The 20,096-nt window shown below is 48.7% G+C and overlaps 1 protein-coding gene across 4 annotated transcripts in view; it reads left to right on the top strand.

Annotated features, from left to right (window-relative positions):
• Positions 1-20,096, top strand: part of COL5A1 (collagen type V alpha 1 chain) — a 152,091-nt gene that overhangs the window by 97,421 nt on the left and 34,574 nt on the right. For all 4 annotated transcript variants that reach the window (XM_035555043.2, XM_035555044.2, XM_035555046.2 and 1 more), the window contains exons 21-32: positions 1,144-1,197; positions 2,508-2,552; positions 3,175-3,228; positions 3,797-3,841; positions 5,050-5,103; positions 7,420-7,464; positions 9,565-9,618; positions 13,112-13,156; positions 14,296-14,349; positions 15,928-16,035; positions 16,490-16,543; positions 17,764-17,817. In XM_035555043.2, coding sequence (XP_035410936.1) covers positions 1,144-1,197; positions 2,508-2,552; positions 3,175-3,228; positions 3,797-3,841; positions 5,050-5,103; positions 7,420-7,464; positions 9,565-9,618; positions 13,112-13,156; positions 14,296-14,349; positions 15,928-16,035; positions 16,490-16,543; positions 17,764-17,817 — 666 coding nt within the window. The remainder of the gene's footprint in view (positions 1-1,143; positions 1,198-2,507; positions 2,553-3,174; positions 3,229-3,796; positions 3,842-5,049; positions 5,104-7,419; positions 7,465-9,564; positions 9,619-13,111; positions 13,157-14,295; positions 14,350-15,927; positions 16,036-16,489; positions 16,544-17,763; positions 17,818-20,096) is intronic.

Raw genomic sequence — 20,096 nt, 5'->3', positions numbered from 1 at the left:
TCCTGGGGCTTGGCATACAAAGCCCCAACCCCTGCAGGACCCCGGTGGCTGGGAAGGGCCCCGTGCCCATGCATCCCGTTGGCACTGCAAACTGCTTTTCTGCAGGAACAAAATCCCCGTGGCCTCTGAGATCAGACCCTTTCATAATGTCTTCTCTTCTGTCCTCTAACATTTCATTTTAATTCCTCTGCGTCATAAAAAAAGATGTGCAATATTTGGGCAGACAGATAAAACTGCCCATCAATCAAGAACAGTTTTCCTCCATGACGGTGAATGAATGCCATCCCTGTAAATGTCCAGAGTCCTTTTACAGTCTCTAATTGAAGAAAGGGCCTGCATTTAAAAGACGAGCTTCCAGATCTGCATCTGAGTGCTCAGGTGGGCACACAAGGCCCCCTCCCTTTCCTTTTGCTGCAAACCCACCAGGTAGAGGGGCTGCCGGAGTGGGGTTTGCAAAGTCAGGCAAAGTACATTGAAGCATTAGCTGTCAAATTTACTCTCTCACATGGATACAGTTCTGACACATCAATGCAATACTCAAATCTCACCAATTTCCCTGAAGATGATGCTAGGTTTCATCTGGTGAGAAAGCTAGGAATGGCAAGAAAACACGATGATAGCTGGTCATGGTTTAAGAACCAAGTGCTTTTGAAAATGCACTGTTATGCTGCAGGCTTAAAACCTTTTCCAGCCTTACTTCATCGTACAGATTGTCAATGACCAGAATTAAATCTGGAGAGATGTTGAAATGCTAACCTTAATGATCCATTAGTGGAATCAGTTCATTCTTCATAGCGCTCTCTGGCTGGAATGACTTGGCTGTGACACGTTTTGCATCATTGTGTGCATTACAGGGTAATCCAGGAATATGATTAAATTATTTAAAAATTAAAAAAAAAGTGGCTGAAGCAGGCCTTCTTCCAATCCAAGGGATAACTGTATGCATGTATATTATCTTGACAAAAAGCACTTCAGGGGTGCATGCACACAGGATTTCTCTTACTGATTTTTAAACCCAGACAGCTGCTGTTACTGCAAAACCAGTGGGGTCATGGCCAGCCCCGATGCTGTGCTGGGCAGAGCGGTGCCTGGCACCCATGGGGGAGCACGGGATGCACTAACCCTGCTTGTTTGCTCCAACAGGGACCCCGAGGACTGCTGGGACCGAAGGGGCCACCAGGACCACCAGGGCCACCGGTAAGTTCCCGGGGCTGCTGCCTTCCTGTGTCATCTCAGCCAAACCACCCTGCCTCAATTAGTCATTCAAGCAGATGATACATCTTCATGATTCTATTTGTCTGTGCCATGAGAAGAAGTGTTCAAAAAAGTTGCTGCTCAAAGGCTGTATTCTGCCCTGTTTTCAGTGCTGTCACCTCTGCATATGGCAGCCCAAGATTTGGCCCACCCGAGTAGAAGTTAATGCCTAGCTCAGCCTGGGAGGGCAGAATGAGAGCTATTAACGTGGTGGCTTTGCTATTAACTTTTGCCTACAGGGTGTTGAACCTTTAAAGCAGTTTGTTCAGGTTTCGGGCAAAAGCAAAGGCAAGAACGTGCAGTTTTTATGCAGGAGGCAGCCACCTTCTTTGTCGTGCGCTGCTGGCCAGGGAAGTGCTGATGTAAGGGCTCCTTCTGCAAAGCACTGCGGCTCACTGAGGTCCCAGGACTTAAAAGCAGGACCCTGGGCTGCTGCTAGAGCTGAAGGGGTCAGGGTTTTAATGGTGAGTGTGGTGAGGTTCTTAACCCCTCCTGGGATATGGAGACATCCTCACTTTGAACTCCTAGTCTGCTGAAATTAAATGAGGGTTCAGGATCTGCTCCAAAACAGGTCTCACACGAGCATGCTGTTAAAAATGGATAACCTAACCTGCCCTAGAGCAAATGGGTGAACGCAGAAGCCCCAGCAGGAGGTCTGCATTGACCACGTACCACATTACACCCTCACTGAAGGTGATCAGGGCAGGCATGACCCTGGCTGCCTTTTTTGTGGCCCTCAGGTACAAGGGGGATTATTTTGTGGGCACAGGTTCTGTTTTCTCATTGAGGAAACCTCAGCCTTGGGGGCTCTGCTTTGTCTTTAACACCATTAAGAACAATCTGGGTCAAATCCTCATTTTGGCACAGCTTCATTGGCTTCACCTGAACAATGCGTTCCTGTCCCGAGCGAGGTCTGCGTCCAGTTGTTCCTTCTCAAGAGCTACTACCAGTCTGCTCGCTGTCAGAAGCAATCTGACTGCAGTACGTAGCCAGGATTTCTTGATCTGGTACTGATTCTGCTTTTTCAGGCAGGTTAAACCAGCGGGAAAATACTGAAATGACTTTTTAAAGTGTTAATTTTTGCTGGATTCGTAGAATTGGCTGCTTGACCAAACACCTTTAGAAAATTGTTCCATTTCCACACAGTCCAAAGGGCCTCCTGATGTTTTCTTATTTTTATTGCATTTTCCCTGCTTTTGTGGTGCAACATATGCAGATATTTTCTTAATGCTGTTTTTTAAATCCTTTCCCAGGGTGTGGCTGGTATGGATGGACAAACAGGTCCCAAGGGGAATGTGGTAAGTTTTCAGGGGAAATTTTACAGACAGTTCAGATATTGTATAGAGAGAGCGTATGCGAAGTGTAAAATGTACTCTATTAAATTAGATTTGCTAATTGCTTTTTAGCCTGGTCTAGATTCCTATCAGGGCCTGTGAAAACCACAGAGAGTATCTTCCTACAGCAAATCAGCAAATGGCTGTTAATTTATTATAATTTCTGATGGAATTACACATTATTTCCCCGTGAAAGATCAAACATTCTCATCAAGATGTGTGCTGTTCTAATGAACATCGAAGCACTGTGGTTTAACTGAGGGGGGAAAAAATCTTCCTGTGCCTCTTCCTTGGCACGACTAGGCTGAAGGGACTCCTGCAGAACAGCCCGTTCAGAGCCAGGCAGCATTAAAGCCCCTTGCAGCTCGTTTGGGCTGCATGGCCATGCACAGAAGTGTGTGTGCAGCGAAATAACTTCACTCCTCCTGCCCCGCCATGGAGCGAAGCTGTGTTCAGTGCCCAGGAGCTCCTGGTTGCCAGCAGTGGGTAAGAGAGGGGTTTGAGACGTAAGAGGGATGGTGCTGCGCAGGGGGGCAGATCCGCTCTTGGTTTTCCTGCTCTCAGCTCTGCCCTTGCCTCCTCACAGGGTCCTCAAGGTGAGCCGGGCCCCCCAGGACAGCAGGGCAACCCAGGTGCTCAGGTAAGAGGGAAAAAACTGGAATGAAAACACAGGAATGCTGGTTTGGAAGAAAGGGATGGACCAGCAATAAGGAGATTTGCTGGGAATTGGCTCGATGTACGTCGCTGGCCCAAAATCTTCCTGAAAACGCTCCCAGTTTCAGATCCCTCCTGTTCTCACCTGGCCCTCGCTGCCACGATACAAAGCCAAGCCCTGGTCCAAGCAGTCTCATCAGCCGAGCCGCATCTTGTGGCTCCTGTCTGACTTTCAGCATCCCCCATCCAGATGCTGGGAGCCAGAAGGGTAACTCAGATGTCCGAGTCCTGCTGTCAGCTTTCGGCACGGCTCCGCTCCCATTGTGGGGATGAACCTGGCCGCACACCGCGAGGTGGGACAGCTCCCCGGGGGAGAAAATGAAATTACAAAAATGAAGTTTTATCAGCTGGTGCAAGGCGTTTTGAGAATGAATGGAGCCGGGGAAATCCCCAGCTGTCGCAGGCACTAGAACGATGCTCAGCTGAGACATTGCCAAAATGCATTTGGAATGAATAACTCGTTCCTTAGTGACCCTAGGTTTTTCTTTTCGCAGGGTCTTCCAGGTCCGCAAGGCCCCATCGGTCCTCCAGGAGAGAAAGTAGGTTAAAATGCTGCAGCTTTGACTTAAGACAACTGTTGCCATTAATATGCATTTGCTGCTTCAGCTGCTCCTTTGCCCCATATGCAACATCTGTTTGCAGCCGTGTCCATGAAAGTCTAATGTGTCTCATTCCAGACAGAAGAGAGACAAGAAAACGCAGTTTACCTCGAATTCATAATATTTGCATTCATTTCCTATTTTAACAGAAACATTTTGAAGGCAGCCTATGGCAAAACATTAGCAGAGGGCTGAAAATTGTCTCTTTCTGTTGGGCTAAGTGCCTGGAAGTCTGATGGGGATGGTAATGGGAAGAGCTGGGGGTTGGATTGCTTGGCCGAGGTCTCCTCATGCTACCTCCTCCCTGCTCCCGACCTGTGCCAGCTCTCTCTGATTTCCCATCGCTGTCGACGTGGAGTGGCTGCCGTCCTCGTTCCCCCAGCAGCTCTGGGACCATCAGAGTTTAATCAAGGGCATCGTTTTTGCCTACGGAGATGACAAAGCGGCCATTGTTGGGTGCTAGTTCAGCTCCCATGGGCAGGGGATCCATCCAGCATGTGTGCAGGAGAGCTCCCTGCTCGTGTTGGCAGCCTGCAGCGTGCTGAAATTATCGATCAGCAGGGGAAGAGTGAAGGAGCACATTAGCAATTCCAGGAGATAAAGGGCTCTCGGGTTTAGTGCTGAGTCACGCGCTTGCAGTGGCAGTGGTGCTCCTCGATAGCGTGAGAAATCAGGGGGCTGCTTAATTAACAAAGCGGTCACTTCCCCACGTTAAAGCAGCAAGGTGCAGTAAATGGGGGCAGCTCCACTCCTGATTTTCTCCCTTTGCCAGTTAATCTTCCTGCCACTTGTCACCAAAGGGTGGGCATTTCCTGGCCCAGCGAGCCCCGTGCTTTGACCTGCTCCCACCTGTGCTTACGTGCAGTGCCTTTCGCAGGGCAGCCACTTGATCCCAGCCCTGGGCTCTGCTCCCAGCCTCATGCCCAGACATCTCCCTCTGAGCTCTGCCAGGCCTGGGTAAGGTGCTGGCACTAACGCTGCGGCTTCCTGGGATGCTGGAATCCCAGACTCCTTGCAGACTCCTTGCAAGTCATGGCAGCTTTCCCAATAGACCCACCTCTCTGCAGTCTTTCATGACTAAAGCAAGCAAAAGTGATGCTCTGGGGGCTCTGGCTGTTGCAGCTGATGATTTTTCTCTTTGTTTTTAGGGGCCTCTGGGCAAACCCGGTCTTCCTGGCATGCCTGGTGCAGACGGTCCTCCGGTAAGTCATCCGCTCCCAAGTCTTTTCTTGGCCCAGGGGCTGCAGGGGTGATCCTGCACCCATCCTGCCTGGGTGCACCGTGGGCTTGTGAAGCACATGAGCCTGCAGCCTGCCCATGTTTCGCCTGGGCTGCGGGGTTTGAGTTGGAGAATACCCGGCCCTGCTTTGAGCTTTGCGCAGCCTCAGAACGTAGCACAGATCACTTCTCGCCATCTCTTTGGGCTTCTTTCCCCTCCTCCTGTTTCTGTTTCTGTTTTATGTAGGTTGGCAGCTCACTGAGGTAAGGATGGTCTCGTGTGTGTGTACTGCAGAGCTAGCACACGGTGGTCCTCATCTTGCTCAGGACCACTGGGCACTGCTGCAGAACGCTGATAAGAGGCTGAAATGGCATATCAGCACGATATTCTTGCAGCTTCCTCCTAATCCTTCTTTAAACAACATTTGCTCATTCCTCTAGAAGTTGGTGCTAAAATCTCTGGCCTTTAAAATGGATCTCATTTTTGCACACCTCAGAGACACCTGATTTTACGAGTGACAAATGTAAAATAGTTACATCCCACTGATGCAAATGCAAAGCATGGCAAAAAAAAAATCCATTTCCCACCCTGGGATTATCGTTCCTATGAGGGGCATTTCAAACATCCTTACCATTGTTAGGTGAGTCAACAGAGCAGCCGAAGCAAAGCCCAGAACATCTCTAAGGCTGTAGCTTTCGATGTGAAATTCCTGCAGCAGCCTCTAGGGAGCTTCAGCTGGAGAAGGCGCTGGGTCTATTTCTGTGCAGGCTGAAGGCTGTGTGAGATCAGCAGGCTGAGCGTGCACGGCTGTGCCCAGACGCTGGCCCTTTGCCACTGGTAGCCACGTCGTTTGCAAGCAGAGTGTAGGTTTGTAAGCATAAGGGTTGCTCTTCCCAAGGACAAAACCTGCCTGTGTGCCTTTTATAGAAATTGGTCTTGAAAGGCATCTGCAAATCCCCGAGGGCCTGAAGCATCTTGCTGCAAGAGCCAACCAAGTTGCTCATCAATTTTTGATCTTAGTAATGGAGATGGGCATTCTGCAAACGGTGATGATTTAGTGTGGAGTGGACGGGCACTTCTGAAGTCGTGTTGCACTTCCATTTTGCTTCCTCTGGGCTGCAGGCAGATGTCAGGAGCCGAAGGCAAGCGCTTATGCGCCCCCCTTTGTGCACTGATGCTGTTGGTGCCGTTTAAAACCACAAGGCAAATTCACATTATATTTTCTCTACATGTTATTGACGCATAGCTGACAGCTGTCATGTTATTTCTTTATTAAACCATCTTGTTTTATGAATTCCTGCTTGTCTGACATAGCTGTCATGAAGACTGATTATGGAAAATAGTCTCGTGATTTTACTTGTTATATTGCTCTATTTTGAGTATTTAGAGAAGAGTTCTTATGTAAAGAAACTACTGAGTGAAGGTCTTAGTGGCTTTAGAGCAGCTGGATGTGCTCTCATCTCCTTTAAAATAAAAAAAAAATAGGAGAAAAAAAAAAGTCCTGGGGTGTGCAGCGAGTGCCCTCACAGAGGGCTTATTGCTTTTGTTTGCATTGCCAGACAAAGATTCATCTTCTGACCCGGCTCCATCTCGATTCCTGCAGTAGAAAAATCACCACTCAAAACTTCTCTCAAAGATTTCCCCAGTTTCTCGCTAATCCTTCCTGTTGTACCTGAGGCAATTCACACCATTTTTTTCCTACTGATTGAAATCCCAGCAAAATGCGTCTAAAGGCTGTGAATGAGAATGTGTTGGAGGCTCCTGGCTGTTGGGTTATTCAGCATCAAATCCCAAGGGGAATGCTGGCCAGCATCTGACAGGGACGCAGGTTAGCCGGGGCTTTGTCATGAGATCTTGTAACTGACTCCAGGAATTAGGAAATTAATGAGAGGCTCTGACCAGTCTGGGCATCGTGACCTTCACAAGTTTGTTAAATACAGAGATAATTTTATCTTTTTTTTCCATCTGCAAAATGTATATGCTGCTTGCTGCTGAACGCCCTGAGATGTTCTAATATGAGAAAAATATTGCAGGATGGTTTGTGCTTCTCTGCCGAAAGGTGGTAAAGGGTAAGAAGGTTTAAATATCTAAGAACAATAACACGGACCAAATGCAGTCCTCTTTCTTTTGGGAAATGCTTGCTGGCTTCAGAGGGCTTTTTGTATCAGTAAGAGCTTCCTGGAGAGCAACTGTTTTCTTGCAAATAAATCATAGCGGCCTGAGCGAGCTTGTTGGCTTCCGAAGCATTCGGCATGCACTAAACCCATTTTTCTCTTCTGTTTGTCTCTTGTATTAATAGGGTCATCCTGGCAAGGAAGGTCCTCCTGGAGAGAAGGGGAGTCAGGTAGGTGTCAACAAGCTCCTCATTACTGTTAAGTGTCGCAAAATACAAATTAAGAATTTAACATTAGCCTTAAAAGTGAAGATTCATTGCCAGGGCGGCACGAAAGCACTGCAGCCAGCTAGCTGCTGGAGCTGCTGCTTGTAGGAGGGCGAGATTTCGCTGTTACGGGTCATAGTTCTTCCCAAAATAAAACAAGCTGTTGTCAAGAAGACGTTTGCCAGCACTAGAACTTGTGCTAGCAGAGCTGCGTTGAGCGGTTTCACATTCTTGGCCGACACAGCAATGCTGCCAAGGCCGGGCAGGAGCGGGGTGCGAGCTGGGGATGGGTCTGTGTGCTGTACGGGGTCGGCTCTGCCGGGATGTGCCAGGGCATGGATTGGCGAGAAGCAAACCCCACTGAAACAACTCCAGAAGCTGAGCCCAGCTCGTCTGCTTGGGTCTCTCCGTTGTGCTGTTTTTTGCTCAGCTTTCTCCGTGAGGTCAGGGAAAGGGAGGTGCAGAAATGGCGAAGCGTTCTTTCAGCGTCTGTGACAACCCCAAAAATGCCCCCAGGCCAGGGGGTGTTGTAAGATTCGCGGCTTATTCAGCCCTCGGATCTCCATTAAGGTGTTTGTAGTGGTTTTGTCGCAGCATTTTCTCCCCGGCGCTTTGGTGGCAGGAAAGGAGAGGGGGCAGTTGTGATTTTTCCGGTGATGCACAGTTGTTGCCCCTGAAATCCAGCACAACACTGTCCCTTCTGCCCTCCTTCCTGGCAAACAGTGCCCGGCTGATGTGAAAGCTGAAACTGCGCAGGGAAGCCTAAGCAGACATAAATAAATACCATTTGTGGCACAGGGGAATGCAGAAAATAACTCTTTTTGTATTCCTGGCCTTCCATTTTCTTCCCCTCCCCTTGGTTGAAGTCCCTCTCTAACAATATATTTGAGAATATTGCCGCGGGCTAGAGCCCTTGAATTATACGGGTGTCTGTCTGTCTGGGAGATTTACCTACTGCGTTCCCTCTGCGTCCCATTCGGTTGAAAAACATTGCATTTGTCAAAAGTGTTTTACCGGAGCACAGCCCGGCTGCCTCAGAGTCCCCCAGCCCTGTGCAGAGCAGCGGCCGCAGCCCTGGCTGCGCCCCTTGTCCTGCTGGCATCCCTTGTGGCCGAGAAGTCAAAACCCTCGCAGCTACAGAATATGAGAAGCCAGGCAGTGGTTGTGGTGGGGGACATTTAGCAAACGTCAGGGAGTCAGCAGGTGGAGGTGCAGGGCCGGCGCACAGCTTGTTGCTCGAGTTATTTCTCCAGCAGCCGTGATCTTGGGGCAGCGCTTGATGTTTGTGCGGGGCCTGGGCTCCGCTGGGCCGTCAGGCTGGAAAAAGTGCCTGTCTCAGGCTGGAGGAAGTGGAAGGGTAGTTGTTTAGCTGGCTGACTGAGGAGAATAAGAGCCAACTGGGCTTGATAAAAGAGCGGGATTTATCAGCAGGCAGGATGGCGTGGCAGCGGGGTGGTGACGGAGCACCTGCAGGGCTCCTGGTGGGTGCTGCATCCGGCACAGCTCGTGGTGTCATTGGTGGCTGGCAGCTTTTGGTGCCGGAAAGGAACTCCATGAGCACCTCCCTGCCATGTCGCCAAGGCTAAAGGACAGCACCCGAGACATGTGCCTCGAGCAGTAACTCCTCTGATCCTGTGATCATCGCCCTGAGCCGTGTCGTGTCCGAACAGGGCTGGAGTGTTACTGCGAAACCAGGATGGTTTGGGAGTGGGGAGGCAGCAGTAGAGCATGTCCTTCCTCTCTAGGACTTGTTCTCTTTTTCAATCCGAAACACAAGTCATTGGTCTTATGTACAAATCCCTTTGTACCGAGTTGTTGCTGTCTCTTTCCTTCATCCTTTCCTTTTGTATGGACCTTTGCTGTTGGCTGAGCTGAGTGCACCTGCTCCAAGTGATGTTGCTGTAGCACTCCGTGCTATTTTGAGCTGTTTTCAGATGGCCACTGCCATTTCCGCCCAGTCTGAAGCAGCCAGATGGCTGGGATATTTGTTTTCCACACGTTCTCCTTACTGCTGCACCTTTGCATGGACTTGACGTGTTTTTCTTTGCGTTTTTTTCACCCCAGGGTCCACCAGGTCCTCAGGGCCCCGTTGGTTATCCAGGACCACGCGGAGTCAAGGTAAGGAGGATGCCAAAACAGTGTCCGCCCTGTTGCTTGCTTAAAAGTTCTTAAGAAGAAGCTTAAGAAATCTCTACCTCATGCTGGAGTTGGACAAGGTCCTCTCAGTCACATGAAGCACCCTGCGGAAGGGTCCTCTGCGTGCTTTGGTGCTGTGGCCATACGGACGGTGAGGGGCAGTAGGAGAGCATGCTTTTGGGGCATGACCTGGAACTCCCATGGGTAACACATTACCTGCCCTGTAGCAGCGCCACAGGGAAACCTGCAGAGCTTCCAGCCCACTGTGGAGGAAACAAATCCTTCTGGCAGGTCCAGAAGCTTTGACCTGCAAAGGAAGCACTGCTGGTGGGCACAGGTGCTTAGGGCCACCTTGGTGACACCGTGTTTGCTGCTCGATTCAGCCTCAGTCTTGTGTCTTCCTGCAGGCCACGAGGATTACAGGTGCCCTGCTCTCCAATAACACCTTCTAGCATCCTTCAGTGCTTTAGAGGGATTTCTCTTTTAATTCTTTGTGAGCATGGCTCAGCCCCATTCCAGTCATTTCCAGTTTACAGCCAAAGTAAATCTCAGCCAGAATGTGAAGACTTTAACAAGGCTTGTTAATAAAACAAAATAGCCTATTACTAAAATAAAGCAAGCTTTTCATGCTCCTGATCCAAAACCTTGTCAGACGGCGCTTGTACGTCTCAGTAATGTGCTCTTTCAGTAGATTGAATTCCAGCTCTTCCCTGCTCCTTGCTGCCTGCAGCACTTGCACACCGGTAAGAAGGTGCTGGGTGTTTTTCCCAATTCAGCTCTGGCTATTATGCCCCATCAAGATGTATTAGTTCAGGTGCAGTTGCATCTTGCTTCCCAAAGGTCCAATGAATCCACAGGGGTCTGTGCTGGATTGGTGACGATAGGTGAATTTAAACCCTCTTAAAGCGCCTTGTATATTTTTTCAAGAGCAGAAACCCATTTGCCGTTCTGCCTTCAAAATTTAAGCTGAATGTATTTAACCAAAGCAAGCTTTCATCTCGGTTCTTGCAAGGTTGCAGATTGAGACATAGTGGTCCATTAGGGAATGGTTGCTGTTGTGTTTACCGCTAAAGTGGAACTGTTCCACATTACAGTGATCTACAGAAAGTATGTCATGCACCAAATCCATAGTGCATACAGAAGAGGTTTTGCTTCCTACAAGCAGCATCCTATTAAATGAATGAATCTCCAGTTCTGAGAAAAATGCGTCTCATTGGGTTTGCAGCTATAAATAATTTTTAGATCTCGCCTCACCAGAACCCTGTTCTACTGCACAAATTTTGATGTACTTTTAATTATACTTTTTCTTGACATGCCTAAGGGAGAAAAAAAAGTTAAAATGCCCTGCGCAAAATATTCCTTTAAGAGAAAAATCTTCGGCTTTTTTATTTCAGGAGTTGCACTGCTCAGCTGGCGTGGATACCTTAGGGTGGCATTTTATCCCAAGAGGCAGGATAGATGAGGAGCCTGGAGGTTGGTGAGGTTAGGGCTGGTGGCAGAGCAGGGGGCAGATCCTGACCACACTCAGCACCTCCATGGACTGTTCGCCTTGGAGAAGCTCTGGAGGGTTTCTGCACCGTGTTTGCACAATGTCACAAATGCCTGCACCAGTCAGATTAGTTTTGTTTTGCTTCTTTTCTCCTTTCAGTGCATAAATGATTTTTCTAAGCAAAAAAACACACTGAAAGGTGATTTTTCCCTCTGATGGTCGGGGAGCTTGCAGAGCTGGCTGCAGGCTGAGGACACGATGTGCCAGGCAAGGCTTTTGTGCCAGGCATCGTCTGTGCTGCAGCATCTCTGCTTCTGGTCAGCAATCGTGTTTGTGCAAACGCCTCCAGGAGACATTGAATCTCCTTTCAGTCAGCAGTTTGCTGCAGGCATGCTTGTCGTCATCTTTTCTTTTTCTTTTTTTTTTTTTTTTTTAAACTCTTGTTTTTCTTTATTTGGGGTTTTATTCAGCATCACCGTGTCTGATTTATAACCTGGTGAAATTTCTCAGGGGGTGAAAATCCTGTTTGGGCATGTCCTTTGTAAGCTGCGGTGGCTCGGGAGCCAGCCGTGCCCCAGGCAGGAGATCCCATGAGCTTTTCCCAGCCCTTGCAGAGCTCCACGTCCCTCTCCCAGAGGTGAATGCCAGCCGAGGTGGAGCCCTCTCTGCTCCTGCTTGGTACCTTCATCTCCACCAGCTTCCCTAGGCAGTTTTCTGTGTTGCTGCCCCCTTCTTCCCCTCCATCAGAAGTGCTAAATTCATCATCTTCCCCCCACACCTCTGTTCAGCTACTGGAGAACCAGTAGCTCAGGAAACAGGGACTGACCTACATTAATGCACTTAGTTACCACAGTGCTGCTTAAAAAAGTGAGTTTTCTGTTTATGCACTGCATCCCAGACCAGGTTCAGCCTTACTGCTTTTTCCTCTTCCCACCCATCGCTTCTCTGTGAGCCGTGGTGGCCTTCGCATTGAGTGTAGCATAATAACAAAGAGGGCAATGAGACAGATCTGGGGAGGAGTTTAGTGCTAGATAATACTTGGCTGTCTCTCAAATCCTGAGACTTGTAGTATCTACTGGAAAATTGCATCCTCTTTCCCTTATCCTCAGTAGCATCACCATTCAGTGTTGCTTCCTGCCCTGGTTCCAGTATCTAGAGCCCTGTTCTGGTTTTTGCCATGATGGGCTCCTGGCAGCCCCATCCCACCACGAGGAGCTGTTCTGCAGCACTCTCGCAGCTGGGAGAGGGGCTGGATCCAGCTGGGGCTACCCTTGCAGGGCAAGCAGAAGCCTTACAGGGCAAGCAAAAGCTGAATGGGTGCTTCAGGAGCAGCCTCAAACGTGTTTACTTGTTCTGCAAAGGGTCTGGCTGCACCCCATCAGGCAGGAGAAATGAAATCCAGGCTTTGCCGTTGATCTGGGGAGCGCCAGGGTTTCATATGACAGCAGGATGCTTTAAAAATAAAATAAAACAGTACGTGCACAGAGGTGAGAACCATGGTGAAAAAAAGAACCAAGCTAAACCTTTGTGGGTGATAGACTGGGTGCTGCAGAGCCACAGGGAAATCTCCTTGGTGTGCTCAGACTGAATTCATGGCCCAGGTGTCCCTGCCCAGCTCCTGCACCGCCTTTCTCTGAATGCACAAGTGTACTCAGCACTCAGGGAATGTTTTTTTGGGGGGAAAATATATGTAGAAAACAAGCTTTTCATCACGAGTTTTATCCCTGGGAACATGGTTCCAGGGGTTAGGCTTGGAAGAGGCAGAGACCACCAATCCCACCCGCCACACTGAGCCGGAGAGGTTTGAGTCTCCAAGCACTCACAGCTGGAAATTAGGCAGGTGATGTTCAATTAACAGTGCATTTCAGACCGTCACAGTTTGCAAGATGCCATTGTCGATGTTGGAAGCAAAAATCACCATTATTAATGATTCTCCAGCCTTAAGCTTACACGTACCATGTAACATCTTGTTTTGTCTTCTCCAAGGGAGCAGATGGTGTTCGTGGGTTGAAAGGCACCAAAGGTGAAAAGGTGAGTTAACACCCTATGTTTTGTTTGATTTTCTATAGCCTCTAAGCGTTTCTGCAGACCCGTCCTGCACAATGTGTTTTCTGTGAAATTCTCTTGTATGGGGGGATTTTGTTAGAATTTTGTTTTCTTTGCACTTGGGAGCAGTGCAGCCCCCAGGACCTGCTCGGGGCCGGGGCTGTTTGCTGCAGCCAGCTGTTACGGATAGCTCGGGCCCAGCTTTGGGGTGATTTCCTCCTGACAAAATTTGCGGCTTGAGTTTTCTGGGCACGATTCCATGGAGATGAAGTTTTTGTAGCATGTGACAGCTGGAGAACTGCTGGACCCAGGGAGTACAGCACATGGGATGTGCTACCCAGCCCGGTCATTAGACCAGCTCACGAGACCCAAGTCAGTAAAAACGAGGACACAGTCTGTCTGTGTGTATGTCAAAGATGCAATTGGGTACTCCCAATGGAAGTGGAGAAAAATCTTACCTGGTTCCAGCCCTAAACAGCTCTGTATTCCTTTGTTCCTGCTCCAAAAAATTCAGCAAAAAAATCAGCAAAATTCAGCAAATTCCAAGGCATTTGAGCTAGGGAGTCCTGGCAGGGACCTTACAGACTTGAAAGGTCTTTCTGGGAATGGTGTCCTCATTGCCTATGAGAGATTTGCTGTAGGATGAAATACATTATTGATTTGAGCTCTGCAATTAAACCTTCTGGCTGAAAGAAATATTGCCACTGTCCTAGAGGTTCCCTTGAAGCATGGTGTAAAACATCCTCTATGAAAATAAAGCCAGTTGTACTTCAGAAATAATTGGTTCCCAGTACTGGCAAGGTGTTGTTACTCATATCGAGCCAGATTTGTGATATCCTGACTGTCAGCCAGTGCGGGATGTGAAGGAGTACTTGCTTGGGATCCCTCTGGGACCTCGATAGCTGCAGCCTGCTTGGGCTTCCAGGTGTGTGTCCTTGTGCCTGCTTGCGTGCACCCAGGGCTTACAGAAGCCGATGTGACGGGCAGTGCAGGGACCTGACGTTGTTCTCCTTGTGCAGGGGCCACACAGTGAGACTAGAGAAGCCTTTTTTTCCCTTTCTTTCTTTCTTTTTTTTTTTTTCTTTCATCTGTACACTTTGTTTTTTCCCCTCTCTGTTATTTAGGGTGAAGATGGCTTCCCCGGCTTCAAAGGTGACATGGGCATCAAGGGAGACCGGGTAAGAGCTTGTGACCGATGAGGTCTCGTAGTGCTCCTTCCAGCCCTGCAGACATGGCTCTAGGGGAGCAGCAGGGCAGGCTCTGGTCAGGGTCCTTTTGGCATATCCGATCTCGAGGCAGGAATGCAGGAATTTCATGTTCACATCAAGCACAGGGGTTATAAATTCCTAAATTTTCTAGTCCCATCTTGAAGGTAAAATAAAACTGAGTAGTAAAAGAGGGCTCTGTCTTGCTGCTTTGACAGCTAAGAATCCTGCACAATCTAGCTGTGTCATATTTATTTCCATTATCTCTTTTCTCCTATAATACTGCATCTAGGGTCTGGTAGGCGTCTTTATTTGCTGCGCCTGATGTGTCTCCATGCCATCAGCATGGATTATAAAGTTACTGGGAACATGCTTTAATAGAACCCAGAGCAGTGCGGTGCAAGCTGCCAGGGGTGCAGGTTTACATCAGACTCTTATCTGTAGCAGCAGGGCACATTGCCTGGCTTCAAAGCTTTTAAAAGCACTGGAGCACACACACACCGCCAGAAACCCCAAATCACGCTTGGATGCGAGCAGCAGCTGTAGCACAGGGCTTTGCAGTGTGTCTGTCCGTCCTTAGCATCCAGCTATTGGGGACAAGGGACTGCCCTTGGCCTGTCTCTTCAAGTGGTTGCATTGCCCAGGGCTTGGTGTGTCCCCCAGCCGCAGGAGAGCTCTGCGCTCATTTCTCCCCATGCTTCAAGGAAAAATGAATGCCTCGCGTGAAGGCTTGTAAAAGTATAAATCAAATCCTCCGTTTAAATCCTGGCATTTCAACGTGTAATTGGTGGGGTTCCTGGTTCACACTCCGTGTGTCACCTCGGAGCTGGTGCTTCCAAGGGCTTCAGCAGGCCTGAGGGTGGCCTGCTGGGGAGGCGACTGCTGTCCTCGCCTGGTGCCCACAGCTCCAGCTCCCACCATCAAACTCTCTGTTTTATGGTTATCTGTGTGATCTACAGCGAGCTATGAAAGGACAACGGCATCCAAAAGCCTCACAGAAAGATCTGTGGCTCACCCGGTGAGTGAGAAGGCCGCAGCCTGTATTCACAGCAAGGAGACATCTCCTGCTGCCCCGTGACAAAATGACAGCTGTTGTGTGTGCTGCAGCCCATAGTGCCGTAACAATTCATGTTAATGGCTCCATCTGCCCGTGCTCAGATTTCCTGATGATTTTCAGCACAAAAGCTCCAGCCCGATCTCTATTCTCCAGTTGCCCAGCTCAGCCCTCAATTAAACACTTCCCAGGGCCTGCTTGCACATCAAACTGCGATTTGGGAGCCGGGAAGGGTGCGTTGCAATCAGAGCTAATGAAGGCTGTTTCGGTGGAGATGTGCTTCATGTAGATGGGATAATTGGGCCACGGGAAAAGATGGCTGTAGTCGGAAATAATAGCCGGGCTGCGTGAGCAGGAGCTTGGTGCTCTGATAACACTCCACAATTTACTCAAGGACGGTTTTGGCTGAGCCACTTTCTCCAGGAGTTGTCTCTGCAGCTCCAGAGAGTATCTGATGGTGTGTATTGCTGTGTCAGTGCCCGTCTTGTGGTTTACAGGGGGAGATTGGGCCTCCTGGCCCACGGGGTGAGGATGGTCCCGAAGGCCCCAAAGGTCGCTCTGGCCCCAATGGAGATCCCGGTCCTCTTGGTCCTGCTGGAGAGAAGGTGAGTCTGTGGGATGGAGATGCCCAGGTGGGTTTTACAGCAAAACACACTGCTTTGGGGCTTTTTTGTGGTGTCTGGCCAGAGCAGTGCCCAGCATGGGGCACAAGGGGTGGCTTTGGGGCAGAGGGATGAAGAGGAGGTGCAGCAGCTTTGTGTAAAGGCTGGCAAGCGCAATTCAACGTGAGTACCAGATGGGACCCAGGGGAGATGGAGTTACTGCAGTGATGTGACTTGGGTGCATCGAGGTGTTGGTCTCTCTGGGGTTATCTACTTGGGTGCAAAGTCTTGGTAAAAAAGAAAAAAAAAAAAAAAAGACCGGGGAGGGAAACCACCTATGTAAGCTTGGCTCTTGACTTCTACATGCTTAACTTCTCCCCTTTTTGCTGGCGCAAACCTGTGGCTGCTCTCAAGGCCTCCCTTGCCCCCACTGACCCGCTTTCTTTTTGTGTTTCAGGGAAAACTCGGCGTGCCAGGACTGCCCGGCTACCCGGGCAGGCAGGGCCCAAAGGTAACTGGGGGGGGTGCTGCGGTGCTGCCCAGCTGAGCCCTGTTCACAGGGATGGGGGGCAACGGTGACCCCCAGCAGGCTGGGGGCCAGGGCGCGTGGCAGCCTGAAGCAGGATGAATTTATGGGTAAAAATAACTCCCAGCCCTCAGCTGGTCGGGAATGGGCTGTGTTCTGCATTGCTTCCACCTCCTGCAGCGTGATGGGGGGAGATGCACAGGGGCAGGGGCTGCAAAGTGTGCACAGCAGCCCCCGGCAGGGCATGCAGGACTGCTGGAGCAGCAGATTATGGGCTCTGTGGGAGCTTTTGTGCTAGCAATAGGCATAAAGGTGCTTCTCCCGGTATTGGGCCTTGTATCTTCAAAGCTCTGAGCTACTTTAATTAATGAGGAAGAATAACTAATGAATCAGGATCTCCCTGAAATTAAAATAAAACTATTTGCAGATTTGCAAACATCCTTTATATCCTACCTACACGCCCACCTTCATTTGGGCCATTTTCAAATGTCCTTTTTAAATTAAAACTGCAAATTCTTCTCCATAGACTGAAGCTAAAGCCCAGCTTTTACACGCCCTGGAGGCTTTGGGAACTTATGTTTTTGTTAACTTTTTTTTCTTTTTATAATCATATTTTATTATTCATGTTCATTGCTTAAAAAAAAAAAAAAGCAGGCTTGTTTAACACTGGAGACATAATTAAGTGCAAGAGATTGTTTTCTGGTTGTGGTGTTGATGTTTTATTTTTTAATTTGCCTTTTTTTTTTCTGGGGTAATTTTTTTTTTTTGAATTTCTTCAGCTAATTCATATTTTAAAAGCAGCAGCAGCTATTCTCCAGGCAATTACATCAGAAAGGAACAAGCCAGGAGTTAAATTTTCATGTGCAACATAGTGACTTAGGAGCTAAACACAAAAGCCTGCTGTTCCCCAGGCACCTGGTGCAAGCGTGGGCTTGGGCCTTCGCAGCGACTTCTAATGAGGCATGGATCTTTTTATTTTGGTTTGTTATTTTTGGAGAAAATTTGGCTTCTGAGGTCATTTCGGGTCTGTCTTCGATTTTGTTTTTGTTAGAGGAAGGTTTTTTAAAAAAAAAAAAGCACCAGGAGCTGCAGACATCCGTGAGTTTGGCCGGGGTTATTTCAGGCCAGCGGGCGCCTGGCACAGCCGGACAGAGCCACCCCGTCCAGTGTCCTGAACCATCCCTCTCTTTTTTCTCCCCCAAAAGGGCTCGATCGGCTTCCCAGGATTCCCAGGAGCCAACGGCGAGAAGGGCACACGGGTAAGAGCTGCTTTGGCTGGCCGCTTCGCTGATTTTTCCCTCCAGAGAGCAGCCCTTGGCAGGACTGATGGTGGTGAAATCCCTCTCTGGCAGCTGTCACCTCCCGGTCCCCAGACAGGACGCTTCTGATGCCCGTGGTGGGCACAAGTGACAGCACAGTGCATGTCTATTACTCACCAGGAAGCTTTCCCTCAAGATATTTCAAGAGATTTCTCTGAACCTGAATCCTTTCCTTGCTGCCAGACTTTGCTCGGGGCATGAAGAGCTTTTTAATTAATGGTAATTGTTAGAGATGGGTCAATCTATTCAGAAGCAGCCAGAACCATCTTAACCTAACTTGAGATTCAAAATGCACAGGTGAAAACACACTTAACAAGTTCCTCCTTTTAATAAGTGGAGCTATTCTAAATTCCTAAACGGCCTCAAAATGTGGAGGCTCCATCCCCTGAACTCTCCTCTACCTCTCACCCCCTGCTCGGCTTTGTGTTTGAGTAGCAGGGAATTGTCTAAATACACCAGTGATCTTTTATTTTATTTTGTATTATTTTATTTTGTGGATGACAAGGTTGAGTTAGGGGATGGAGAGTACAAATGCAGTCATTTTCTTCATGAGCTCTGGTCCCAGGCAAAAAATAGGGGGAGCAAGGAGAGTAAATGGAATTAGTTTCCCTTTTACTCTCATTTAAATACAAATGACTTCTAACAGACGTGTTTGATAGGAGCACAGAAAATATAAATCACTTTGCACTGCATTAATATTGTGCCACTGAAATTTGGTTTATATCCCTCCTTTTTTTTTTTTTTTTTTCCCACTGAGTAATTTTCATCTTGTTCTGAACTACAGCCCCCCTCCCTCCACTCCCGGCCAGGCAGGAGGAGGGAGGCAGCTGCCACAGCAGCCTCAAATTTACTGTAGCCGTATAATTACCACCCGCCTTATCCAATATGCAAAAAAAAATCCTTGGGTTGCATTTTTGGGTGATAAAAACCAGGGCATCGGCACCGCAGTGGTGGGGAGATGTACTGCTGTGCACCCTCTGAGCACCTGCACCCCTCCTGCTTCATCTGGCTGCGTTTGGTGGGACGGGGAGCCAGCCCGCTCGGATGGCAGGCTTCTTCAGGAGCAGAGTGGGAGTTGGTTGTCTGTAAGAATGAGAAAAAATAATCAAGGATTAGGCTGGGTGAACTCTAATACGCTCCAGTGTTCGCTTTGACCGTTTACGCCACTCTGCACCTAGTCCAGCAGCTCGCCCTTGTTTTATTGCTGCGTTTGTCTGCGTGGGAGAGAGAAACACTTTCATGGACAAATCTCTCCTTTTAGTAAAAGGAGCTCAGCTTGAAAAATTTATAAGAGGAGCAGAAATACAGATTTTCAATGACTGCTTCGGTATCCTTCTTTTTTTCCCTCCCAAGTATCTGATTTGAAATAAGTGAAAGCGATTATATAGAGAACAATAGACTGAGCGAGGATCACACTGCACGAACCAAATGGAGACCATCAACTGAATTTAAGCCTCGTTGAGTTAGACTTGATAAATTACACTCTGCTTCTCCCGAGACCAGTAAATTTGCTACTTTATGAGCATGTCCACATGCAGTCAAGAAAGAGAGTTTGTAAGATTTGCTTCTCCAGTGCATTGCGGGGTAACCCAATTTGCAGCTGAAACAACCAAAAATCATTTCTGTTTGTCTTTTCTTTTTACAAGGTATTACTATTATGATACTCCACACGGTTGTTTACGTGTCCAGAATAGTAAGAATCACAGGTTTTTCCTACAGTTGTCATCATCTAGGAATTGAAATAAGCTTTCCACCTCATTATTTCAACAACATGGATAGTCATTCCCCCCCTAAAATTAAAAAGGTGAAATAAAAGGCAGCACGAGCAGCATCAGCAGCTGGGCCAGCACCAGCAGCTGAGTTTTGGTGCTGGCAGTGCTAAAGCTCCCCGAAGCTGAAACCACAGCTTTTGGCTGCACGCAGGGGCTGGCAAAGTTAAAAAATAGGAAGAAAAGGGTGTTTGGTGTCTTTGTAAAGGAGTGCCCTGCAAAATATCCTGGTAGTTTTGGCAAGCGGCTCCCCATCATGGTGCCCAGCTTCACCCAGCAGCCCGAGGTGAGTTTGGGTGGGCTGGCTTGGGCGCTTTCCAAACCTGATCATGAAATCAATACTTGGAAATGTAAGTGATCTTTATTTTTAGAGCTAATAATCCCCAGCCATTAGCACGGGATAATAGATCTCCCTGCTCGCCCTGGCTGACAGAGCCTGGAGGGTGCATG

Source organism: Cygnus atratus, chromosome 19, assembly GCF_013377495.2.
Source record: "Cygnus atratus isolate AKBS03 ecotype Queensland, Australia chromosome 19, CAtr_DNAZoo_HiC_assembly, whole genome shotgun sequence".
Taxonomy (NCBI): domain Eukaryota; kingdom Metazoa; phylum Chordata; class Aves; order Anseriformes; family Anatidae; genus Cygnus; species Cygnus atratus.
This window is presented reverse-complemented; position numbering and strand designations above follow the sequence as displayed.